Source organism: Peromyscus californicus, unplaced genomic scaffold, assembly GCF_007827085.1.
Source record: "Peromyscus californicus insignis strain IS unplaced genomic scaffold, ASM782708v3 Scaffold_13__1_contigs__length_99412109, whole genome shotgun sequence".
NCBI lineage: Eukaryota > Metazoa > Chordata > Mammalia > Rodentia > Cricetidae > Peromyscus > Peromyscus californicus.
Genome location: NW_026294424.1, coordinates 3,006,059 through 3,028,605, shown reverse-complemented (window position 1 = coordinate 3,028,605; position 22,547 = coordinate 3,006,059). Strand labels below are relative to the sequence as shown.

General features: G+C 53.6%; 1 protein-coding gene across 3 annotated transcripts in view; it reads right to left on the bottom strand.

The window, feature by feature from the left end:
- The window catches only part of Sh3tc1 (SH3 domain and tetratricopeptide repeats 1), a 45,109-nt gene extending 22,850 nt beyond the window's left edge, over nucleotides 1-22,259 (bottom strand). The window contains exons 1-5 of one of the 3 annotated variants that reach the window (XM_052736123.1): nucleotides 22,154-22,259; nucleotides 6,382-6,609; nucleotides 4,178-4,252; nucleotides 1,690-1,817; nucleotides 1,055-1,160 (exon numbers count right to left, since the gene is read on the bottom strand). In XM_052736123.1, coding sequence (XP_052592083.1) covers nucleotides 1,055-1,160; nucleotides 1,690-1,817; nucleotides 4,178-4,252; nucleotides 6,382-6,562 — 490 coding nt within the window. In that variant the 5' untranslated portion in view covers nucleotides 6,563-6,609; nucleotides 22,154-22,259. Of the gene's footprint in view, nucleotides 1-1,054; nucleotides 1,161-1,689; nucleotides 1,818-4,177; nucleotides 4,253-6,381; nucleotides 6,610-10,618; nucleotides 10,872-22,153 lie in introns of those variants that run through there. The other 2 variants (XM_052736124.1, XM_052736122.1) reach the window with 2 other exon arrangements.
- Nucleotides 22,260-22,547: the final 288 nt, after the last annotated feature.

Here is a 22,547-nt window from a genome sequence, read left to right as displayed (position 1 = left end):
CCTGTGGGTCCCGCTCTCACTGTCCTGGCTGTCAGGGTTACACCTGCCCACCCACTACATCATCTGGCCTTGTTGTCCCTTGGGGTTCAGAGATGTCAAAGGTACAGTGCTCTGCACACTGGGATGCCTATGCTCTAGTGTCATAGCCAGTGTCCTCCATGCCCATTTCCATCAATCCTGTGCAGGCCTGTGGGGTGCTGGCTGTCACTGCCTGCATAGGGACCATCCCTTTATCAAGTACTACTATGCCTCCCTGCCTTTATAAAGTCAGGGCAAATGCTGAGAGAACCCTTCATTTACAACAAATGTGGGTGGACATTCAGGACAGAACTAAACAGGCCACTGTCTTCTGGATGGCAAAGTCCTCTATTGGTTCCCAGAGGGCAGACAAAGGACAAGCTGACTCATAGAGACTGAGCAATGTCCCGGCTTTTGGTGGCTCCTCCCCGGCCTGCCTAGAGGGCTAAGAAATGGTGACTTAGTGAACTCCACAGAGACGGCGTGATTGCAGGTATGAACACATCGTTGTCATCTACAAAGTCCTACAAAGCACACTGGAAAACAACTGTACAACTGATTTTTTTTTTTAATCTCATCTTTTTTGTTCGTTCGTTTTTGTTTTTTTCAGGACAGCGTTTCTCTGTGTAGCCCTGGCTGTCCTGGAACTGGCTCTGTAGACCAGGCTGACCTTGAACTCAGAGATCTGCCTGCCTCTACTTCCCGAGTGCTGGGATTAAAGGATGTGCCACCACCGCCCAGCCAAAAACTCATGTTTTAAGGAAATTTACGAGTCTGTGTTGATCCACATTTATAGCTGTCCTGGATAGTATGTAGTCCACAGGCTACAGTTAGACAGGCCTGGGCGTACCAGGGTGTGCTTGGGTGCAAGAATCCAGCCTCCCTCTGAGAAATACAGGGAGGGGCCACAAGGCTCAGTCCCAAATCTTGCAGCAAAGCCCTGGCCTCCCTCAGCCTGGCCCATATGCTTTTGTTTCTGGTTTTTCTGGAGTATTGGGTGATGTAATGCTAGGTTTCTCCAGGGCGGCTGCCTTACCAAGAGCATGGTAGGTAGAAAACTTCCAGATTTCTTCGAAAGTCTTAAACGTCACCACGATCCGGTCCTGGTCACTGTGGATGGACAGCAGCCTGGCTGACAGTTCCTTAAGAGGAAGAGACAGTGAGTGACAATATTCCCCGTGGTCTCAGTGCTTCTAATTACTAGAGAACAGGTGTGTGGCTCTGGAGAGAACTTGAAAAACGGTCCTGGTTGGGATGACAAGTGCAAGGTTCATCCCTTACATTTCAAAAACTCATTATCATTATCCACCTGATTGGGGGGGGGACGGGGGGACGACCAAGGCCACTTCTTATTGCAAGTGGTCAGTTGGGATCCAAACACTGGAGCCGGCAGCCCAGAGGCGTGGTTTGTGGAGCAGCTTGAGGGCCAGCAGCTCACTGAAGACAAAATTATAAGCATTTCCAGCGTGTAGCTAAAGGAGCTGGTTTCACACAGGCCGGGCAAATACCAAGGTCGGGACGTTCAACCCCAAGTCCGTGATGGTGACACCCAGCCCAGCCCTGTCCCTCACTGTCCTGAGTGACTCTCCAAGCTCCGCCACCTTCCTCATCTGTCCTTGCTTTGAAGGGAGGTGTCCTGCTTGCTCCCTGGGCCCCTGAGGGTTGACTCACTCCGAGCACACGGGCCACTTCCCGGCTGTCATTCTCCAGCAGGCGCAGACGGCTCCTCAGGGCCTGCTGCAGGCTGGGGCTCCGCAGCCCACTCTTCCGCCTCACGGCCAACAGCTGCAGGGTCAGGTCTGGAGGGGCAGGAGGTGGGTCAGGCAGCTTGTCTGGCCTGATGGGGGCAATGCTTCCCACCAGCTTTCCCCCCTCAACAGAAGTCTATAATTCGACAAACTCCACAACGCCTGTAAAGGGCTGAGTGGCTGTACCCTCCCCAACCTTGTTCTCAATTATTTATCTGTGCCATCCAGCAGGGGATGGGACCCTGGGCCATTGTTTACCTCTCCAGTCTTGGTTTTCCTAGCTGTGCCTGCCCTGCACAGGAGAAGGGGATTCATGTTCCATCCTTCCCAAGGGCCAGCAAAGAGTATCCACTCAGCAAGGGTCCCTTAGTAACTGTGACCTTCACTCTCCCACTCCCTCGACCCAGCTTCAGACGTGGGTCCAACTCAAACCACCATGGGCATGCCAGGCACTCTGAAGTCTCCATACCTTTAGAAGGGCCCCAAACACCTTATCAATCCACCACCAGTCCCACCCTTGCCCCTGCCCACCCTCTTAAGATGCATGGGGAGGGAGAGCTGAGCTGCAGCTAGTTTTTCCTGGGCCTCCCTCAGACAGTGTTCTGATCCCCACCTAGCCAGGACCCTATGTGCACTATGACCTGGCCTGGCTCTCAACCCTGCAGGGTGGCATGGTCCAGTGGGTCTTTCTTCATACCACATTTGTCTACACATTACATGCAACCATCTGGGGCTACAGGGCTGAGAGCTGCCCAGTGTGGCTGAGGTTCATATGGTCCAATAAATCTGAATACAAGTTGCCCTCGTAAATAGTGTCTCCACCCCTCAGAGAAATAAAATCTGTTGGCCCTGGGTGATCCTCTCTACTGCTTCAAGACATCAAGGCATCCTCAGCCCTGTCTCAGGTCTTCTTCCTGCCTTGCCCAGCTCCTGACCTGGGCCAGGCCTCCCTCCTCCAGCTGCCATCTCCTCTAATGCCTTTTGCTTCAGAATCCAGGCTCCTGGGCAGCCAATTTGTTTGTCCCAGTGTTTGGAAATGCTGATCAATCTGGCCCCCTGACTGTCCCTCAGTCACTGGCAGCGGCCTTCTCAGGGGCTGTTCTCTCCATGGAGGAGACTAATGGGAGGGAAGAGTGAAGGAGAAGGAAGGAGAGAGAGAGGCTGGTTCCCACATCCTTGGGACAGTCCCAGAGCACCTCTAAACCTCTAAACCTCAGTCCCAGAAACCTCTAAAACAGAGGTCCTCGATCTGTGGGTCACAACCCCCTTGAGCTTGCATATCAGATACCCTCCATATCAGATATTTACATTATGATTCTCACGGTAACAAAATTACAGTTGTGAAGTAGCAACAAAATAATTTTATGGTTGGGGGTCGCCACAACATGAGGAACTGTATTAAAGGGTCGCAGCATCAGAAAGGTTGAGAACCGCTGCTCTAGAATCCTGAGCTGTGATCACTTTTGAAGTCCCTCTTCCCTACAAGGGCAGGCTCTGCATTTGCAATCACACAATAGTTCACGCACCCCAAGCGACCACGGGCCGCACTGACCACCCCAAAGAAGAGTCCAAGGATGATGGGTAGAACAGCGGAAGTGAAAGTTCAATGTCAGAGCTGGGTGCTCAGGCTCCCCACAGCTAGAGACAACAGCGAGGCTCCAAGGGGAGCTTCCTTAGTCCAATTCCGTATGCGATGCTCCCCAGCTCTGTCCTCAATCGATGCTAGGGTCAGGATGCAAGCTGAAAGCCTTCTGTGCGTGGGGACACTTAGAACTTGAGGCCTTTCCTCAGCACTCTGAAGCAGGAGCCTATATTTGACTTGTTCCAGATAATGTTAGTGTGAGAAGCCTCAAGCGCCAAGGCAAAGGCCTGGGTGGGTACTTGGGTTCCCAAGACGCTCTACACTTGCTTATCATGTGACTTGGAATGACCCCTCTCCAAGGTCCGTGTGTTGACGTCTTGGTCCTTTGTTTGTGGTGTTAGGAGGTGGTGAGGCCTTTAAGAGGGAGGGCCTAAGCTGGGTGTGGGGGCTCAAGCCTATAATCCCAGTGCACAGGAGGCTAAGGCAGGAGGATGGCCTCAAGTCTGAGGCCATCCTGCTTTACAGAATGAGACCCTGCCTCAGAAAAACAAAAAATGAAACAAAGCAATTAGGGCTGAGTGGGAGCCACTGGAGAGCGGAGGGAGATTGCAGGACCTGTCTCCTCTCTCTCTCTCTCCATTCCCAGCCATGGGGCAAGTGCTGTTTTCCTGACATGAGCTCCCACTGGGACCTGCTGCCCCAGATCCAAAGCAAGGAGCCAGCCAACCGTGGTGAGCACTCTACAAGCCTACTCTGTGCTGTTACAGTAACAGCCAGTGACACAGACAGCACGTCTGGCCTGTTGTGAGACTCAGGCCCTGATACTTACCTGTGGGATACACTGCCACTTGGCTGGAAGGGGTTTCAGCAACCAGCTCAGCCATACTGGGGGGAGGAGCCACATCTGTAACATACCAGGTGATTGCGATTAGAGGGGCAAGTGATTCTCCAAACAATCTGGTCCCTCAGGAAGAAGGGTTGGCACCCACTGGACTCCTTTCTCATTCGCCACCTGGGATGCCTCACGGAAAACCCCAAAGAGGGTAGGTAGGCTGTTAGCCTGGCAGCATACTGCAAGGAAGCGGTCCTAACCCAACAGCCCGGTTCTGGAAGCCGACATGGGCATCGGACTGAAACAAGGTTCAGTGGGTTGGCGTGTGCAGCTCCAGACGAACTTCTTCCTTTCAGCTTCAGGACACCGCCCACGTGCCGTGGCTCTGCCCACTCTCCAAGTTCAGATCTCTGACTCTGTCCCCCTTACCAGATGTCTCTCCAGATGCAAGGGCAGCATGTCTAAAATTTGCTCTCAATTCCGAAAAAATGATCATGTCTCTCTCTATAAATACCCTCAGAGCGAGAGGCAGTGAACACGGAGAAAGGCCACACTGGAAGCATTCACTGGAGGAGAGGAGAGCCGTTGACTCTGTTTCTTGTGACTTCTGCTGTGCCACCCCTGCCCTTCCAAGACTCAGAGCTGAGGATGTCCTAACCACTGAGCAGCCTTGCTGCCAGTGGTCCCTAGGACCGAAGTCCACAGGCTGGATGAGCCTGGCCACAGTCGTTCTGATGCCACGGTGTGTGTGTGTGTGTGTGTGTGTGTGTGTGTGTGTGTGTGTAGTACTGGTGGTGGCGGTGGTGATGGCAGTGGCGGTCATTCATGGTGGTGGCGGCCGTGTTAGGGGTTACTTTACTACCCAACAATTCCAATTTCTAAATATCTACTCAAAAGCAATGAAGAACGAGTCTGCACAGGCTCATACCCGAGTCTACATGGAAAGGGGCAGGTGAGATGTCTCTGCTGGGAAAGGCACTTGCCGCTGAGCCTGGCAACTTGCGTTCAATCTCTGGGATCCACAGCCCAACCTCCAGAGGGGAAGTATCTGGCCACATGGTCCCCAAATGCTTCCCGAGCTCTCTCAGCTCTGACCCTGGCAGTCTCTCCCTGGTGGCCTGGGGGTGACTGTCGCAACTTCTCTGCTTATCTGCATGTTCCCTTTTGTTTTCCTGCTCAGGCCTCTCTGGAAGGAGAGCCATGGCAAGCTGTGGGCTCCCCAGGCCCCGGCCCCGGCCCCACCCAACCCTCCCTTCATGGGAGGACCGTTTCCTGTTTTTGAGTCAGTACTAGACCACCAGACTCCTCCTTCTTCTCACCCAGGGGCAGAAGGACCAAATGACAGATCTAAAATCTGCAAGTGTCCAGCCTCCACACATCAGGGTCAGAGTCAGGCCTGCCTGGAAGGTCAGGGCTCCCTTTTAGTAAGTCATTCACTCTGGGTCAAGCAGGAGTGACTGAGCGCTAGCATTTGGCTATCTCTAGAGGCCAGAGACAGGACAGCTGAGCAAGTGACAGTCATTCAACGCGAGGAAGCTTGAGAAGGGAGAGGGCCTGTCCTCCTCTGTTCTCTTCTCTCAGGACCCAAGGATGGCAGCGATGGGGTCCTTGGGGTTGCTAAGGTTGCCTCTCAGGTTTTTCAAATGGGGGAAACTGAGGCCCAAGTCTAGCAGTACCCTGTGGACAACCATGATGAGAAGCAGGCCTCCTGGGGTGCAGTTCATCTGGCTTCCTCATCGTGGCACTCAGCTGCTTGCCTGGGTAGCCACACAGCAGGAGCCACCACCCAGGCCTCAGTAAAAGACTCTGGTAATGGTTTGACCCCTGATCACTACAGAGCCTGAGCCTTGGTTTGCCTTGTGGGGGGGCACTCCATCCTGAGTAATGGAGGGGGTCGATGAGGACAAGGTGGGACACTGTGTAGACTAGTCCATCAGAGGTATTTCTGGAAAACTCTCCAGATGAACAGGTTGGCCCCAGGGCAACTTTGCTATCACTGAAGCTCCTGGAGAGGCACCCGGTCAGCAGAGGACTCACTGGGCCGAGCTGTGCACCCAGCCCAGAAGCCTGGCCCACCCAGTGGGCCCAGTGAGCAGCGTCAGGGCACCCATACCAGCTCTGTCAGCATGGAGGAGTTGAAGTATGTGTAGTGGATAGACAGTGGACAGAAGAATAAGATGGACTTCAGCAGCCATACTCACCACCTCTGACTGCTGCTGCTTTAGCCTCCTCAGGCCCTGCTCTCTCTTGACCAGTGGGCAAGCTCACAGACACACTGTGGATCTGGTCCCCATGGCTACAGCCTCCTGGAGGTTCCTCAGAGCCCCGCCCCATGGTGGCTAGCTCCTCAGAAGTCACCTCCTCCTCCCTGGAGCTCCTCATGACACACGGTGGCCTCAAGGCCAAGAGCTGGGCATGTTGCTGGCCTTCTGTGGAGAGAGGACAGTGGTCAGCCAAGAGGCCTGTTAGTGACAGGATGTAGCTGTCAGAGCCAAGTCAAGAGAAGACCGGAAATACAGGGTGCCCAGCACCTCCAAGAACCAGCGGTGAGCTTTGTTTACCATAGGTGATTCCCACAGGCTGCTCTGGCCACGAGACCCACAGGTCTCTGCAAGTTTTTCCACACCTCAGGCCACCTCACCCACTTCTTCAGTCCCTCACGTCCGCCACATATTTACTATGTCAGGGCCTTTGTGCAGAGGCTGATATTTCTGCCCAGAGAACCCAAACCCTTCATTTCACCAAGTGAATCCCCATGAAACTTTTCAGAGCTCCACTTGGCAACTTCCTCCCCAGTTGAATCAGGCTTCATCAGAGCCCAGCACCAACATGGACATCCAAGTCACCTCATCTGACAAGACAGGCTGGGTAGAGGTGGGGGTGCCTCCCTTCTTGCTCTCCAGGAGGTCCCTGAGAAATGGCTCAGTGTCCAACCTGAGACACCTGCTCAAACATCCTTGTAGATGACTCAACACATGTACAGGATGCTGTGGGGACAGAAATGAGCCCAAGTCTCCATCAGACACCTGTGGGTCCTGGTTTCCAGTTGCATGACCACGCACCCCATCTAGCTAGGGCTGAGGGAATCAGCTCAGAGAGGGGTGAAGAGAGAAAGAAAGGGACAAAAGGGGAAGAGGTGGAAAGAGAGAGGAAGAAGGGAAGGGGAGAGGATGCATCTCACTGCGACAGGGGAGGGGATCTCGGTTTTGTGGGCTATGTGCTTCCAGACCCCATGACTTCAGCTGGTGACCGTAGGGCCTGTCATTGTGCCTCACTCTTCCCCGGTATCACTGTGATAGAAGGACAATGTAACCTGATGGCCACGCTCCTGAATGGTTCTATCATCCATCAGAGGGCACGGAGCACCAAATGCAGGTAAGTAGATGGGAGGGGCCGCAGGCTAGAGTCTATGGAGCACAGGCTAGACTCTCAGTTTTGGTAACTGTGACAGGGCTAGCCACAACACCCCCCAGAGAGGACAAAGGGCCCTATGTAGAGGCTGACTGAATGTAGTTCCCCTAGCCTTGGGGGTGCCAGAATGGTAACTGGGCAGCTGGAAAGGGAGGGAGACTCACAGCGGGGAGACTTGGGTCCCCAGGAGACAAGGCTTTGTGGAAGCCACAGCCCCACCTCTGAGAAGTGGCCTCAGTGAACCCCTGACCTACCCATCTAGGCCCCTGCCTTTCATGGAATCCAATAGGTTGGTTTGTGGACAAATCCTTCTCATTCTCCAACTGTGCCTGAAGGCTAAGATCTGAAATAGGCAGATAGGAAAGAGATATATCTCATACCAAAGAGACCAAGGGGACCCTGGATCCCTACAGACACCTGTTCACCTCAACACTCAATCCCAAAGGAAAACAAAAAAAAATACCCAAAATAAACCAAACCAAACCAAAACCACAGGCACCAGGAGCCTGGCATGGCCCAGTTCTCAACAACACAGGGACAGAATTACGCACCAAGTCTGCCCTCCTGTCCCCTGTCCTAGGGCATTGTCCCAGCTGGTCATGCCTGAGATCCTCCAGGACATCCTTCAGGCATTGGCCCTGTCCCCGCTCCGGCCTCAGTCCAGCCTGAGCCTGGACGTGTGTTCTTCCCTGCCTTGGTTTACCAAACTGTTGCCCTGGTTCCTACCACTGCAGAGGCCCACTGTCTTTCTTGCCCCCCAGGTCTGTGAGGACTAGAAGGTACATACCCAAGGGATAGGTGACTTCTGGTCTCCTCTGGTGTGACACATGAGGGCCCTCAACCAAGCACTTGATCCAGTCTTTTGAAGAGTGAGGTCCTGGTTTGTAGGGTCTGTGGCTCCCAATCACTGCCCCCCTCAATTCACCATGTCCCACCACAGTGTTCTTACTCTTCTCTCGGCCACTTGAGGTGTCCCTACCCCCCAGGCTGGCCAGTGTCTCTATAGAAGCTGACCAAAGCCCATGAAACTTACCATCCCTGGGTCAGGGGGGCACTCAGGGGTCTCACACAGACTTGGTATTGGGCTTAAAAAGTGTCTCTGGAGAAATGGGGCTCCCAGCTGAGAGAACTTCCCACCTGCTCATCGAAAGCCCCCAAAACTGCAATCACAGTGAGACTTAAGAGCCCCAGGGAGGAAGTGGGCCCTGTGTGCTTATGTGGAGCCATCTCCTCCCTGCACAGACCTGCACAGGCCTGCTTGGCCTGCTCCAGCGACAGAAGCAGCCCGGAGCCCAGCCAGCCCAGCCCCAGATGGTGCCCTGAAGCCTCAAAAGTACATTTGCTGAGTCCAAGCAGCCAAGAGTGGCCTGCAGAGTCTCCCCCCAGCCTTCCTCTTCTGCCTAGGTGGCAGAAGCATCAGGTGACACCAAGTCAGCCACCACAGGCTCTGACCGCCAACGCCCACCTAGTTTACTGCTGGAACGCGGAGACCTGGGACCAAGCTCGGTGTGTGTGTGTGGGGGGGGTGCTCTACACCTCAGTTTACCCATCCATAAAATGAGAATGAAAACGCCCACTCGGGATGTTAGGATCAAGCAGACAGACAGCATGCTGGCTTACAGCTGGCATCAGTACCCTAGGCTGGAGGGAGGAGCCTTTATGGTTGGCCCTGCCCGTGTCCCAAAAGATCTGGCCAGAGATCATCCACCAAGGTACATCCTGAGCCTATGCTTTGCAGGACTGTTGAGACTGCCTGGAGGTGGCAGCATTCTCCACGATCATACTACCAGGAACTTCAGGGCGGGGACTTGGTTGGAAACAGGTGGTTTCAGATGAAGTTGCCCTCTGTCTTTTTGGATGTTGCATTAGAATGGGCCCAATGAACTAGGTGGTCAAGCCAGATTAGAGTGAGTCCTCTACCTGGTACCTGGGGTTGGCCGAGAACAAGACGCACAGAAAAGGAGGGCATATGACAGAAGCGGGAGCCATTTAGCCATAGCAGAGGCTGGAAGAAGCAGGAGGGACTCTGCCTTGGGAGCCCTGACTCCTGGCCTTCAAACCCTAGGAGAACAATTTCTGTCCTAGTTCGTTATGGCAGCCATGAGCATGGTGACACCCTGAAAGTTTCTCTTCTGGGAAAGTGCCTTCACACACCCACATTGTGGCATTTGTGATTTCACACACTTAAGAAGCAAGAAGCTCTGTGAAACCAGCAACATGTTGACAGTCACATAAAGGTGGCATCTTTCAGCATCCTTCCAGTCTTCACCTTTAACCTCAACTTAGAGGATGACCCTCACACCATCCATGTCACAGATGTGCAACCCAAGGTTTGGCCCAGCCAGGGAACCAGCAGCAGGGGACTCTAAGTCAGGTGGCAGGAGTCTGGTCCCTCACCCTGAGCACATTTTCCTTATATCTTCGTGCCTGTGCCTGTAAGTAGCTGTTCTTCCACAGTAGGGCAAAGAGGTTCAGGAAGCCCTGGAGCCCTAAAACAAGCTGCTCCTGCTGACGTCTCCAGAGATAGCCGTTAGTGACCCTAGTCAAGTTATGTATTTCATTGGTTAACATAAAGAGACCCAGGGTGACCTCAGAGTGGCCAGGGCATAGCCACAGGGGTGCCACGAAGCTCCATGTTAGCACAGGCGTGCATGTCACGGCCTGCAATGAACCAAGGCTAGAGCTCAACACTTGGAGCCCACTGGCTTTCGAATCCCATGTTGTCACTCAACTCCCATGTCTTACTCAGACCTCAGGGACACATTCACAGAGGGTCAGTGAGAAGGCCAGGTCACAATCAACAGTTGGTCTCATCTGAGCAATCTTGACAGTTTGGCAGAGCCCTGGGGTGCTAAGTGCCAGTCTCCAACAGCTCCCTGGCAGGGTCCTGCCACAGCCCAACCCCAAACAAGCCAGAAGAAAGAGGAAGGTGGAATACTATTCTTAGATACAATCGTGGCAAAGCCTGGCTCTACCCACCACAGCCGACTCACAAAGTCCATACCCCCCTGTCCAAAGCACCCTCACCTGCACTCTGCTCTCCGGAGAACCTCCTCCCAGGCCCAGGGACGGAGGTGCCAGGTGGCCACTTCTGGCTCAGCTCCTTGCTGACTGGCCTACACAGGCTGTCTGTCTCCAGCTGGCCTGGACAGGCAGGGGCCGCCCACAGCTGGCTGGCTGACTGTTCAGTACTGCCACCGCCCCCTGTTTCCTGCCCCACTTCCTCCCTGAGCCTAGGGGCCTGGAGACCCAAGGCGGGCCGAGCGCTGCAAGGACTCCACTGGTCAGTTGATCATTAGCTCCTTGTGGACCAGAGCCAGGCCCTGGCCCTGCCTGCCCACTGCTAGCCCTGTGCTCTGTGATGAAGGCTGCGGACACCCTCAGTGCTGAGATTGGGGAAGTCCACGGGAGGCGGGCCCTCAGGCCCTACTAACCCCAGCCCCGCTCTCTGTTCCCTTTTCCCATATACACACACGTGCATACACATGTATGCCGACATATGGGTGGCCTTAGAGACATGTATGGGTACACAGACCTCTCACACATTTCTGAATGCGTACACACAAAATACGCATGTGCTGCTTCTCACTCTGTCCCTGGCATCATCTCAGCCCATTGATTCCAAACAGGAGCCTTCTGGAAGGGGCCAGGCTCCTTCTCAGCTTGCAAGTACCACACATCCTTGGAGCCGGCCTGTCGGGGGGGGGGGGGGGGGGGAATAGGTGGGGGGGACGACACACTTTACTTTCCCACAGGCTGTAGCCTGACTGAGAACTTCCCCATGACCCAGACTGAGGCCTGCCTCCTGTTCTCTCTTGCAGTGCCCACCCTGAAAGATGGAGCTGGGCTGCCCCCCACACTCACTAGGTCCTATAGCTATCTCTCCTCCCTGCCTGTCTCCATTTGTGAGGCGTTCTGAGGGTGTAGGTACGCTGTGCTTCACCTCTCTCTCCAGAGAATGCAGACCCCCGGGAGGCTAAGCTTCCACCAGGCCTATTTTTCTGAAAGCTGTGTCAATAGAGGTCCCTGCAAGCCCACACCCATACATGGGTCTGGAGGCATTTCCTCTCCCGGCTATTGTCTCCACTGAGCCCAAACCAGTATCCTGTTTGTCTCAGAAGCTGCTCTCTTGGCCCAAGGCCAGGGGGATTTTCTGAGCGTTTCCCCCAGTGTGTGCAGGGCGCTCCAGGGCCATCCAGCAGGGCAAGACCTCTCTGATCCGGGGCTCTTCAGCAGGATCCTCCTGAAGTTGTGGGGTACAAAGCAGACACACACAGCTCTGATTTCCAGAGGGCCACTCAAACCCCAGCCTGCCCCACTTGGATCCCTCTAGAAGGGCCTGTCACCTTCCTGAGCCTCAGTTTTCCCTTTGCAAAAGGTAGAGTTGGGAGGCATTCAGCTCCCACAGTTCTGATCGACGACACAGCTGGGCTGGAATATGTTCAAGCTGTCATTGCTATGATGCTGATCCCTTGGGTAGATCATGCCATGGGACTCCTTGACAGCCCAATGAAACTGTCATCCCTGTGACCCCAACAGGCTTGATATCAAATGGACTTAGAGAGGTATTTTCCCAGGGTCTCTCAACTCAGGCAAGTACCGGAACCAGAGTCCTTGATCCCTTATCCCCTCACTCTTTGGTATCTGGGTCCAGACAGAGGCAGCAGGCCCTATTCCTAGGAACCTCAAGAATCAGGTCCTACCTTGAGAGGTGAGGTCTCCAGACCATCACAGCCTCATGCTTTAAGCACCAAGCCAAAAAGCAGTGGCCTCACTTCCCCACTTCAGCACATAACTTCACAGGTGCTGCTGAGATGCATTAGGTGTGTGAGTGACCAGTGGCCAGTTGCTCTTCACCCCACCCCACCTCTCGTCCCTGCTCTTCACATTTCCCCGCCTGCTCCAGGAGGGGAAGCCATGGTTGGAGCTACATAGAAGATATGTTATCCTCCTCAGGGAGGACTCACTGACAGAAGCTAGCCTTCTGAGGCAGGTGCTCCCTGCCCTCTATTCAGGCTGCTCAGGATCCAGGCCATCGGGGCCAGAGGCACACATTTAATGAAATCATGGGCACAACTACTATTTTGGATTGCCCTGTGACTTTGAAATGCGAGAACAGGATGCATCTAAGACAAGGGGTGGAGCCACCCCTGGGAGACCATGGTGCCATTATATCACAACAGGAATGAAGGAACGTTCCTGGCCTGGCCCTCTCAAGAGACTGTAGGCTTTGAGCTGGTAGCCAGCACCCTTATTCTCCCTAAAAATACTCTGAGGCTCTGGTTCAACCCCTCTGCATAGTGTCTCCTTGTGTGGCACACTCAAAGTCTTCTTAGGAGACAAGTGTGCCATTGTGGGGACCCTCTGCTCCAGGCGCTACCTATGGGAGAGTCCACATCCTGCCCACCAGGATCCAGCTGTGGCTTGAAGCCCCATAGCCATGGTGGCCCACTGTACCAACTCTGACACCAGGATACCATGACTGACTTGGACAATGATGAGAAGACCTCAGAGGGCAGGCAAGGAGGACAACAGAGGCAGGACTTACTGGAAGTGGAAGATCCTGAGACAAATTCTCTTTGGAAACTAAGCAAAGATGGATCATGGAGGATCTCCAAGGGGACAGGAGAGCTCCGAAAAGCACTTAAGCCCAGGTGTATCCCAGAGGGCTGAGCCTCTGGAAGCCACTCACTCCCTAACACAGACAGCTAGGAGAGGCTAGGCATTCTGCCCTGGGGTTAATCTGCACCAGACTGTATAAATATTGAGCTCAGGAGAGTAGAAGCCTCCATCCGGCAGAGCCTTAAGATCATTCTAGAATATGAAGACAAGCATACTTTAAGGCCCAGAGAAGAAATGTGTTTAGCTTTGTTGACCATCAGGCCTGATGTGACTCTGCCATCATAATGGGGCCATCAGGGAAGAAGCTTGGTAGGCATGGCTACCCTCCACCACCACTTTACACTGCAGGGGACCAGGTCTGGCCTAGGAGTATGGTCTGTGGACTGTTCTGTTGAGGCCTAGAGGTAGCTTGGGTCATGCTGGCCTGAATACCAGCTGGCTCACCCCTGTGACAGACTGAACATGCAAAGGCTCAACATGGGGAAAATACCTGCTAGGATATAGGATGGGTGCTAAAAGATGGTGGGGGCGGCTGACTTGGAATCCAGGAATACAGAACTTCCTCTGCTCCACGTGGGGTGGAAGCAGTCACACCAAGGAGAAAGACAGTAAAGCATTGGTTCTCTCATGGGCAATGGGCTCCAAATGAGAGGGCCGCAGCTGACATCCTTCAGGATTGCACATGAGGAAGCTGAGGCTTGTAGAGAGAGCTACCCTCAGCCCCTTGCACAGGAAAGAGGGCTTTCAATGTGTTTTCATTTCAAGGGTAATTCTTAGAGATGAGCCCTGTCCATAGACAGGTACAGCCTTGGGGATGCACCCTAGTCTCTGATCCTCCCCATGTCAAAGCTACCTAACCCCGAAACCAGTTTGTAACTCAGCAGAATGTCCTATATCTCAACAGAAAGGCAGACTCCAACCACACCTCTAAGGCAAGTTCATCCCTGACTCCCATCTACCCTTGAAGGGCAGGCTGGTGGGTCTTGAGTGCCCTTGCTGGGTGGTATCCTCTGCACAGCTAAGAAGAACCCAACCTGTCCCTCCATGTCTGCTTGTACGCTACTAGGTAGGGCAGCATTTGCCTGGTGCTCGAGAGCAGCTGCTGCATGTGCACACATAGGCAGGTCTAGAACCTTGTGTGCCCAATAGGTGCTGGTCTGTTTGTTATTGTTGGCTCTGGCCCCTGGAGCCAGCCCTGAGTAAAAATGCACTCCAGCCCTGGACTGCAGGAGCTGCTCTTTGCAAAACAAAGGAGGGGGGAAATAGGCTCTCAGATAACTGAGGGCCACTAAAACCAGATGGACAGACAGACAGGCCACCCAGGCGGAGGCTTACAGGAATCAGGAAGCAGTTCCCTTGCCTCTGAGAGTCCAAAGACACCTGCTTCCGAGAAAGGGCTGCCTCTGTGATGCCCCAGACTTAGGGCAGTGATACTGGCCGGTGATGTCCAGTGGTGTCCAGCATCACCCTCCAGCCTGGGAAGTCTCTGACACTGTAACTTACAAAGTCCACAATCACTTCTCTCCCTTGGGTGAGCCTCAGTAGGCCAGGTCCTAGATGTGTCACAGTGACTCCCCTGAACGGTGCTCTCCATCTTGGGCAAGGCAGTCAGAAGAAGGGTATGGGGCCTCACACCCCATAAGGAGACAAGTACACAGGAAAACAAAAAACAAAAACAAACAAACAAACAAAAAAACTGGCTTCAGAGCCCTTCTTCTCCCTGGGTGCCCAGGCTGCCATGCCAGGGCCATGCCCCCAGCCAGACTGGCAGCAAGAAAAACTCCAGCAGTTCATCCTTCAACAGTGAAGAGTGGAGATCTCACAGAATAAGGTCTCAGTGCTGGGAAGGGCCAGGTCTTTGGACAGTCTGGCCTATGGATCCTGAGTGCACAGAGGACTGAGTAGAAAGTTCTAGACTGGGACCATGTGTGTACTTCATAGCTGCCACTTTCCCAGAGAGTTTAGGAAAGTCTTGTCCCAGTTCATATATGGTGCCAGGATACTAGGCCCCAAGCCCCATGGGCTCTCACTTCCTAGAGCCCCTGTGCACCTGACTCGGGTTGCAGGCCTTGCCTGGAATTCTTGGCATTTCCTAGAGCCCAGTCATCCCTGGGATGATCCTGGCCATGGCCTATGCAAACATTAACCAGTCTAAGCACACACTTCCCGGCGGACCTTGGAGAGGAACAGAGTTGTATCAGCTGAGACCTCCTTCTGGAAACTGAGGCTCCCAGGCCACATCACTGCCCTCTAAGGTGGGCAGGAGGACTTGAGGTGGGGATTTCTGCAGCCCTGCCCCTCAGTGTCAGCCTCAGGCTTAATGGGGGTGTGAGGGCAAGGGCCCTGGGGCCACACTGGCTGTTCTGGAGGCACAGCCCCACTTACTCTCTCAGCCACTTTCCATTTCTCCACTCGTAGCCAAGCCCCAAGTCCTGTCAGTGCACCTGCCTCGCCACACACCCCAAGCGCCTTCGCTTCAGTCAGGAGCCCAGTGCCAGCTGTGGGTGCCAAAGGTCCACTTCCTGGTCTCTCCAGCCAAGCACACCGCATGTACCCAGTCCTCCCTTGGTCCTGCTCTGGTGACTGCTAGATGGGAGGGGATTACTTACCTGGAGCCCCGAGCCAGGCTCTGCTCCTATGTTCTCTCCTGCTTTCTGGGGGGTATCATGATGGGGTGTGGCACTGCAGAGACAGAGGCTGAGTGGCATCTGCCGGCATGCAAGCCCTCCCTGCATGCTCTGAACAGCAAGCCCCAAGGTGACAGCCACACCTGCACCCTTCACAACCCGGGAGCCCAGCTGTGGTGTTTCCCGAGTGACGTAATGGAGGCGTGGCCAGAGGGACCACGGCTTTGATGCCAACCCAGGTGTGTACTGTGGAGTCGCCTCTCATCTGCTACGGGAAGGGGCATGCCCTTCACCTCTGCAGAGCACTGTTCATACACAAAAGACAACCTGGAGACAGACACCCATCTCCCGCTATTCACCCCCCCACACACAGCTCTCCTCAGAGGTGACTTGAGGAAGGACAGGTTCTGGAGTCAACAGCTCAGGTGAGTCCTCTGGGTAGCTATTTCAAATTCAGCCTCCACGTCTGCCTGGCTCAGTATCTGCTAGGCATGAAGGAGGGGGGCACAAAGGAAGCCATTATCACTACTGTCATGATATTTCAGCAGGGGCAAGAGTGGAGGAGCTGGACCAGTGCTGAGCATCAGAGATGTGGCTGGGCCACATAGCCTGGACCACCCACCAGAGCTCACAGTCAAGTGGCAATGATAGCCATAGGACCAAAGGCAAACAAAACAGCTCCACCCCCAGGGCTGGGACAGGGCAGGCAGTAGATGGGTGGAAAGTGGCCTGGATGGGGTGCCCAGAGAGCGGTGGCTCATGAAATGTGACTGCATACATTTCCTGGAAGGTGGGAAATATACAGATGGTCATGGAGTGGCTGGTAGTGCCAAGAGATCAGAGAGTACAACTGATGGACTGATCAGTCAACCATGGATGGGTAGATAAGCAGATAGGTAGATAGACAGATGAATGAATGAATGAATGAATGAATGAATGAATGCATGGTGGCTCAATAGGTCCCCACCGTGATATGACTATGCCAAGAGGACACAGGCACTAACTAAAAGAGGTCGCAATGGACGCAGCTAGAACAATTTGAGCAAGAAAATGAAGCGTCGGTGGATGGTAACTCAATGTGTGGTATCTGTTCTTGGTTGTCAGCTCACTACATCTGGAATTAACTGAAACCCAAGTGGCTAAGCACACCTGCAAGGGATTTTTTTTTTCTTAATTAAAGCATTTGAAGTGGGAATATCTATTTTTAATCTGAGAAGACCCACCTTTAATCTGGGCCACACCATCTGCTGGAAGCCTCTGAAGAGGACATGGAAGAAGGAAGCTTTCTTTGCCTGCCTGCTCTTGCTCACCCTGGCAAGCCCATTCCGTCACTGGAACTGGAGCCTACTTCTTTGGGATTCTAGCATATACTGAAGACCAGTTGAGACATCCAGCCTCGTGGACTGGAAAACTACCTCCAGACGCTGTTGGACTAGCTGAACCACAGATGGTAAACCATTCTAATAAATCCCCTTTATATATATATATGACTAATATATAAGGTGTGAGATAATGTCCCTAAATCCAAATCCAACCTGGTATGAACAAGGCTGGCTAGTTAAGTGTGGTGCTTTGAATGAGAATGGCCTCTATAGGCTTAAATATTTGATTTTTGTTGTTGTTGTTTGAGACAGGGTTTCTCTATGTAGCCCTGGCTGTCCTGGAACTCTTTAGTCGAGGCTGGTCTCCAACTTGGAGATCTGCCAGCTTCTGCCTACCAAGTGCTGGGATTAAAGGTGTGCATCACCACCTCTCGGCCATAGGCTTATATGGTGGACTGTTTAGGAAGGATCAGGAGGTGTGGCCTTGGAGGAGGTATGTCACAGGGTAGGAGGTTTCAAAAGCCCACACCAAGCCCAGTGTCAAGCTGTCCCTGCCATGGATCAGGATGTAGGCTCTCAGCTACTGCTCCAATGCCACACCTGCCTGTTTGCCCCCACGTTCCCTGCCATGATTGTCATTGACTTACTCTCTGATTCTGTAAGCAAGGCCCTCGTTAAATGCTTTTGTTTGGAATTTGCCTCTTAACAGCAATAAAAAAGTTGCTAAGACAGTGTCTTAGGGTTTCTATTGCTGTGAAAAGACACCATGACCACGTCAACTCTAATAAAGAAAATATTAATTGAGCTGTAAGCTGTCTTACAGTTTCAGAGGTTCAGTCCATTATGATCATGAAGGGGAGCATGGCATCGTGCAAGCAGACCTGCTGCTGGAGCTGAGAGTGCTACATCCTGCAGGCATCAGGAAGTCAATTGACTTTCACACTGATGGAAGCTTGAGAAAAAGACCTCAAAGCCCACCCCCACAGTGACACACTTCCAACAGAAGGTGTGGTCCAGATAAAAGGTGTGCCCTCCAGCCTCAAGGTCTGGATTAAAGAGAGGCATGTATCATCCATCCAGCCTCCTCCAATGAGACCACACTTCCTCCAACAAGGTCACACCTTCTAATAGTGCCACTCCCTATGAGCTTATGGGGGCCAAATACATTTGAACTACCACAGACAGTAAGTAAATGGGGGAGAACAGGGACCTGCCACCCAGTGCACTCCACAAAGGTATGTTACCCCCCCTTCCCCGACTGCAAGAGACCCAACAGTTATTTCCTAAGTGCACCGCTCATGGTGGCCTCCCCAGGACAGTGAGGAGATCAGAGCAGCCTTACCACACAGACTCACGGCCAGCAAAGCAAGGGGCCAAGGTCAGTACCAAAGCAGGATCTTGGGAACTCGTCACTCAATCTTACAAACCCACCGTGTATGTGAAACAGGGCAGGGGGACAAGTGGGGGACAAGTTCTCTCTGCTCCGCAGTTAGGGAAGGCTTTTAGGACTCATTTCGGTGACTCTTTTTTTTTTTTTTTTTTTTTTTTGGTTTTTCGAGACAGGGTTTCTCTGTGTAGCTTTGCGCCTTTCCTGGAACTCACTTGGTAGTCCAGGCTGGCCTCGAACTCACAGAGATCCGCCTGGCTCTGCCTCCCGAGTGCTGGGATTAAAGGCGTGCGCCACCACCGCCCGGCCAATTCGGTGACTCTTGAGCAGGGTCCTGGAGGCTGCGTGGGTGTCAGAGTGCTGGGTGACGTGAGACTCAAGAGGGACAAGTCCTGAGCGGACCTGACAGAGGAGAGAGGCTGAGGTAAGCCCATGCCATGATGAGAAACATCTGCAATGACTGCCCAGTCCTCTTTTTACCCCTGAGGGAAGGACTGTGGTCCTGTGGGTCACAGTGGGGACAAAAAACTAAACGGGTAACAGACCTCACCAGACACCTACATTGAAGCAACTGTAGTCCCATCCCTGTCTACTACCTTAAAATTTGACATGAGCCGGGCGGTGGTGGCGCACGCCTTTAATCCCAGCACTCGGGAGGCAGAGGCAGGCAGATCTCTGTGAGTTTGAGGCCAGCCTGGTCTATGGCGCGAGATCCAGGAAAGGCGCAAAGCTACGCAGAGAAACCCTGTCTCGAAAAACCAAAAAAAAAAAAAAAACTTGACATGATGTTGTCTGACCCCAAGACCCCCTTTGTCACCGCCAAGGTTAGATCAGCAGCACTGACATCTGTCACCACATCCTTGGCAGGCAGCCAAGATCACTGTGCCACTAGGTCACCAACACTTGCCATCACAGTTGCATTCACCTTTGGCCAGCAGTCTTATTTCCGGGCGCTCATTTTCAGATTGCTGCCTCTGGTGTGGGGACAGGTGCCAACCCAGCTGTTTACAACACCAGCACCTTGGAAATAGCCTGGTGTCAGATAAGTCACACCCCTTCCCACACTGCATAGCAAGTGCAATGATAAAGAACCAGGGCTTTCCGGCATGCCTTCGAGGTATGCTCTGGAGACACATCAGGCAGCAAGTGAGGCAGGAGCAGCCACATGCCACCTGGGCACTGGAGCACACTCCTCTCCTCTGCGTGTGAAAAGAGACCAGGTACCCAGGATGCAGAGCATGGGGCCCGCAGAGGGGGTGTCACAGGGGAGCTCAGGGGACTTTGGAGTGAAACCATCTGATGACATTGTGGAGATGGGTGTGGCACCCTGGTGTTCTCAGAAGACACTGACCATCACAGCACAAGGAGTGGACCTCGATGGACACACAAATCAAGAGGACAGGGGGATCCACAGGACATGTAGAAAAAAACAAACAAATAAACAGTCCAATGGGTTACAAATGTATGGTGGATCTTGTTAAAACTGAAAGGGGGAACTGGGTGGTGGTGGCAGTGCACGCCTTTAATCCCACAGCTTGGGAGGCAGAGGCAGGCGGATCTCTGTGAGTTCAAAGCCAGCCTGGTCTAGAGAGTGAGTTCCAGGACAGCTAGGGATGTAACACAGAGAAACCTTGTGGGGGTGGGGGGACTGAAAGGGGGATCCCGGGACAGAATAGGACATTCAGGATTTGAATGTGGAGTGGCCTCCAGTTGTATTAACACCTGCACTAGATCCTGAGTGGATAACCCCCTGTGTTGGTTGCTTTTTTGCCTAACATAAGTTAGGGTCATCTGGGAAGAAGGAATCTCAATTGGGAAAATGCCTCCATAAGATTGGCCAGTAGGCTACTTCTGTGGGCCATTTTCTTGATACATGATTGATATGGATGGTCCTGGCAGGTGGTCCTGGGATAAGAAAGCAAACTGGCTAGGCGTCGTGGTGCACACATTTAATCCCAGCACTCGGGAGGCAGAGGCAGGTGGATCTCTGTGAGTTCAAGGCCAGACTGGTCTACAAAGTGAGTCTCAGGACAACCAGAGATACAAAGTGAGACCCTCCCTGTCTCGAAAACAAACAAACAAAGGTAAAGCGGCATTCCTCCATGGCCTCTGCTTCAAGTTTCTGCTTCCAGGTTCCTGCCTTGGCTTCCCTGCATGATGGAGTACAAGCTATAAGATGAAGTGAAGCCTTCTCTCCACAAGTTGCTTTGGGTCCTGGTGTTTATTACGGTGGTAGAAACGCTAACATCCCTGCACCACCCTGGCATGAAGACACCAACAGCAGGGGACAGAGGGCTGTTCAGGACGCTGTCCTGCCTTTATCTGTCATTCCAAATACTGACGTCTATATAAGTCCCAGCCAGAGGACAAGGCTAGACATATTTGGATGGCAAATGGCTGAGGCTCAGAGATGGGCACAGCAGATGGGATCCCGCTGAAAGACCTGCTCAGAGTCACACCCCAGCCCTCCTATAGCATGACCTGCACCAGGGAAACTGAGGCAGGCTTTTGAAACAGCATCTTGTTCCAAATTTGTGGAATTATGAGTCTCAGCCCTGCTGGGTTCCTAGAGGACGGAGACACACCCTTCACCATGAACAAAGTTCTGCTGGGGCCAGGCTCCTACTACCAAATGCACACAGGCTACACATGCTCCACTCCTCCCAGCCCGGGGACGGGGGAGGGGGTGGTGGTGTCATTCCTGGGCTTATGGCATCCATGGACAGATTCTCAGGAGACCTACCCTTTTCTCTAGGGCCTGAGCTGGCCTTCTCAGCTTCTGTACAAAGTCCATACACTCACAGCCCGGGGCAGCCTTAAAACAGAAGCCAACAGACTCACTCAGCAGGACTACCCTTCAGTCCTGGCCTGGGAGGGGAGGGGGATGGAGGGGGATGTCGGATCACAGCACTACTGTTCTCTGTGCCTGATAACTGGCAGGAACTTTAGCCCCTGGGGAGGGGAGGGCTGTGCTGGGTTGAGAACAGGGAGTTTGGGAGCAAAGCACAAGATCCTCGACCTTTGGTGCTGGTGTCCAGCAGGTGGGAAAAATTTGAAAGCAGCCTGCCCCCAGACCCCAGACCAGGACTCCTGCTTGTCTACAGGGTGCATAGTACGATACTGTAGCAACTGTGGGCACTGACCACATGCACACACTGCTCTGGGTACCCAACAGTACATCCCCAGAGGACAGATGGGGAGACTGAAGTTCAGAGGAGTGGAGGTGCCAAAGACTCTCATCCAGCAAGTGTGGTACTGAGGCCAGAAGCCAGCACCAGCCGCCTCTGGTACTTCACTGCTCCACAAGGCACAGGCACCGGGCCCAGTCCCGCTCTGAGGATCACGGGGAGACCACACCCTCTACCTCAGATTGTCTGTCAGCCCTGACAGGGCCCAGTTCCATACACTTTTCAGACTGGAGGAAACCAGGGTCCCTCTCCTTGACCACAACTACCTAAAACCTGTCCTCCCTGCTCCTCCAGATCAGACCTGTTCAAGTGCTCACCACCCCAAGCACACCCTCTCTAGCCCTCACCTGTCCTCACAGGTGAGCAGACTGTAGGCCCCTCCTGGGGCAGACCCAGCAGAAATGTCTAGAACTTACCCTGCCAGGAGAGGAGACGCTGCCAGGGACAGGGTGGGTGGCTAGGGGGCCTCCAGGTCCCTCACCTGCACTGGATCACGGTCTTAGTCCTCAGGAGGCAGCAGAGCAGGCCCTGCCCAGGCCACTGGGCTCCAATCAGACAACCTGAGTCATCAGCTGGCTGGGCCCGCCCTGCTGGGAAGGGGCCAGCCTCCGTTTGACCTTCCTCCTCCTTATCAGCCATCAGAATATCAGCTCCTGGTCAGCATTCCCCTGCAGGGCGCGGAGGAGCAGTTTAGGAGCTCTGCCCAGGCTTTGGGGGGTTGCGCGGGGGTGGGGGGGGCACACATCCGAGAGTAGAGGCAGGGCATTGGGACAACTACCAGGTGAATGACTTTGCTAGGATACAGACAGC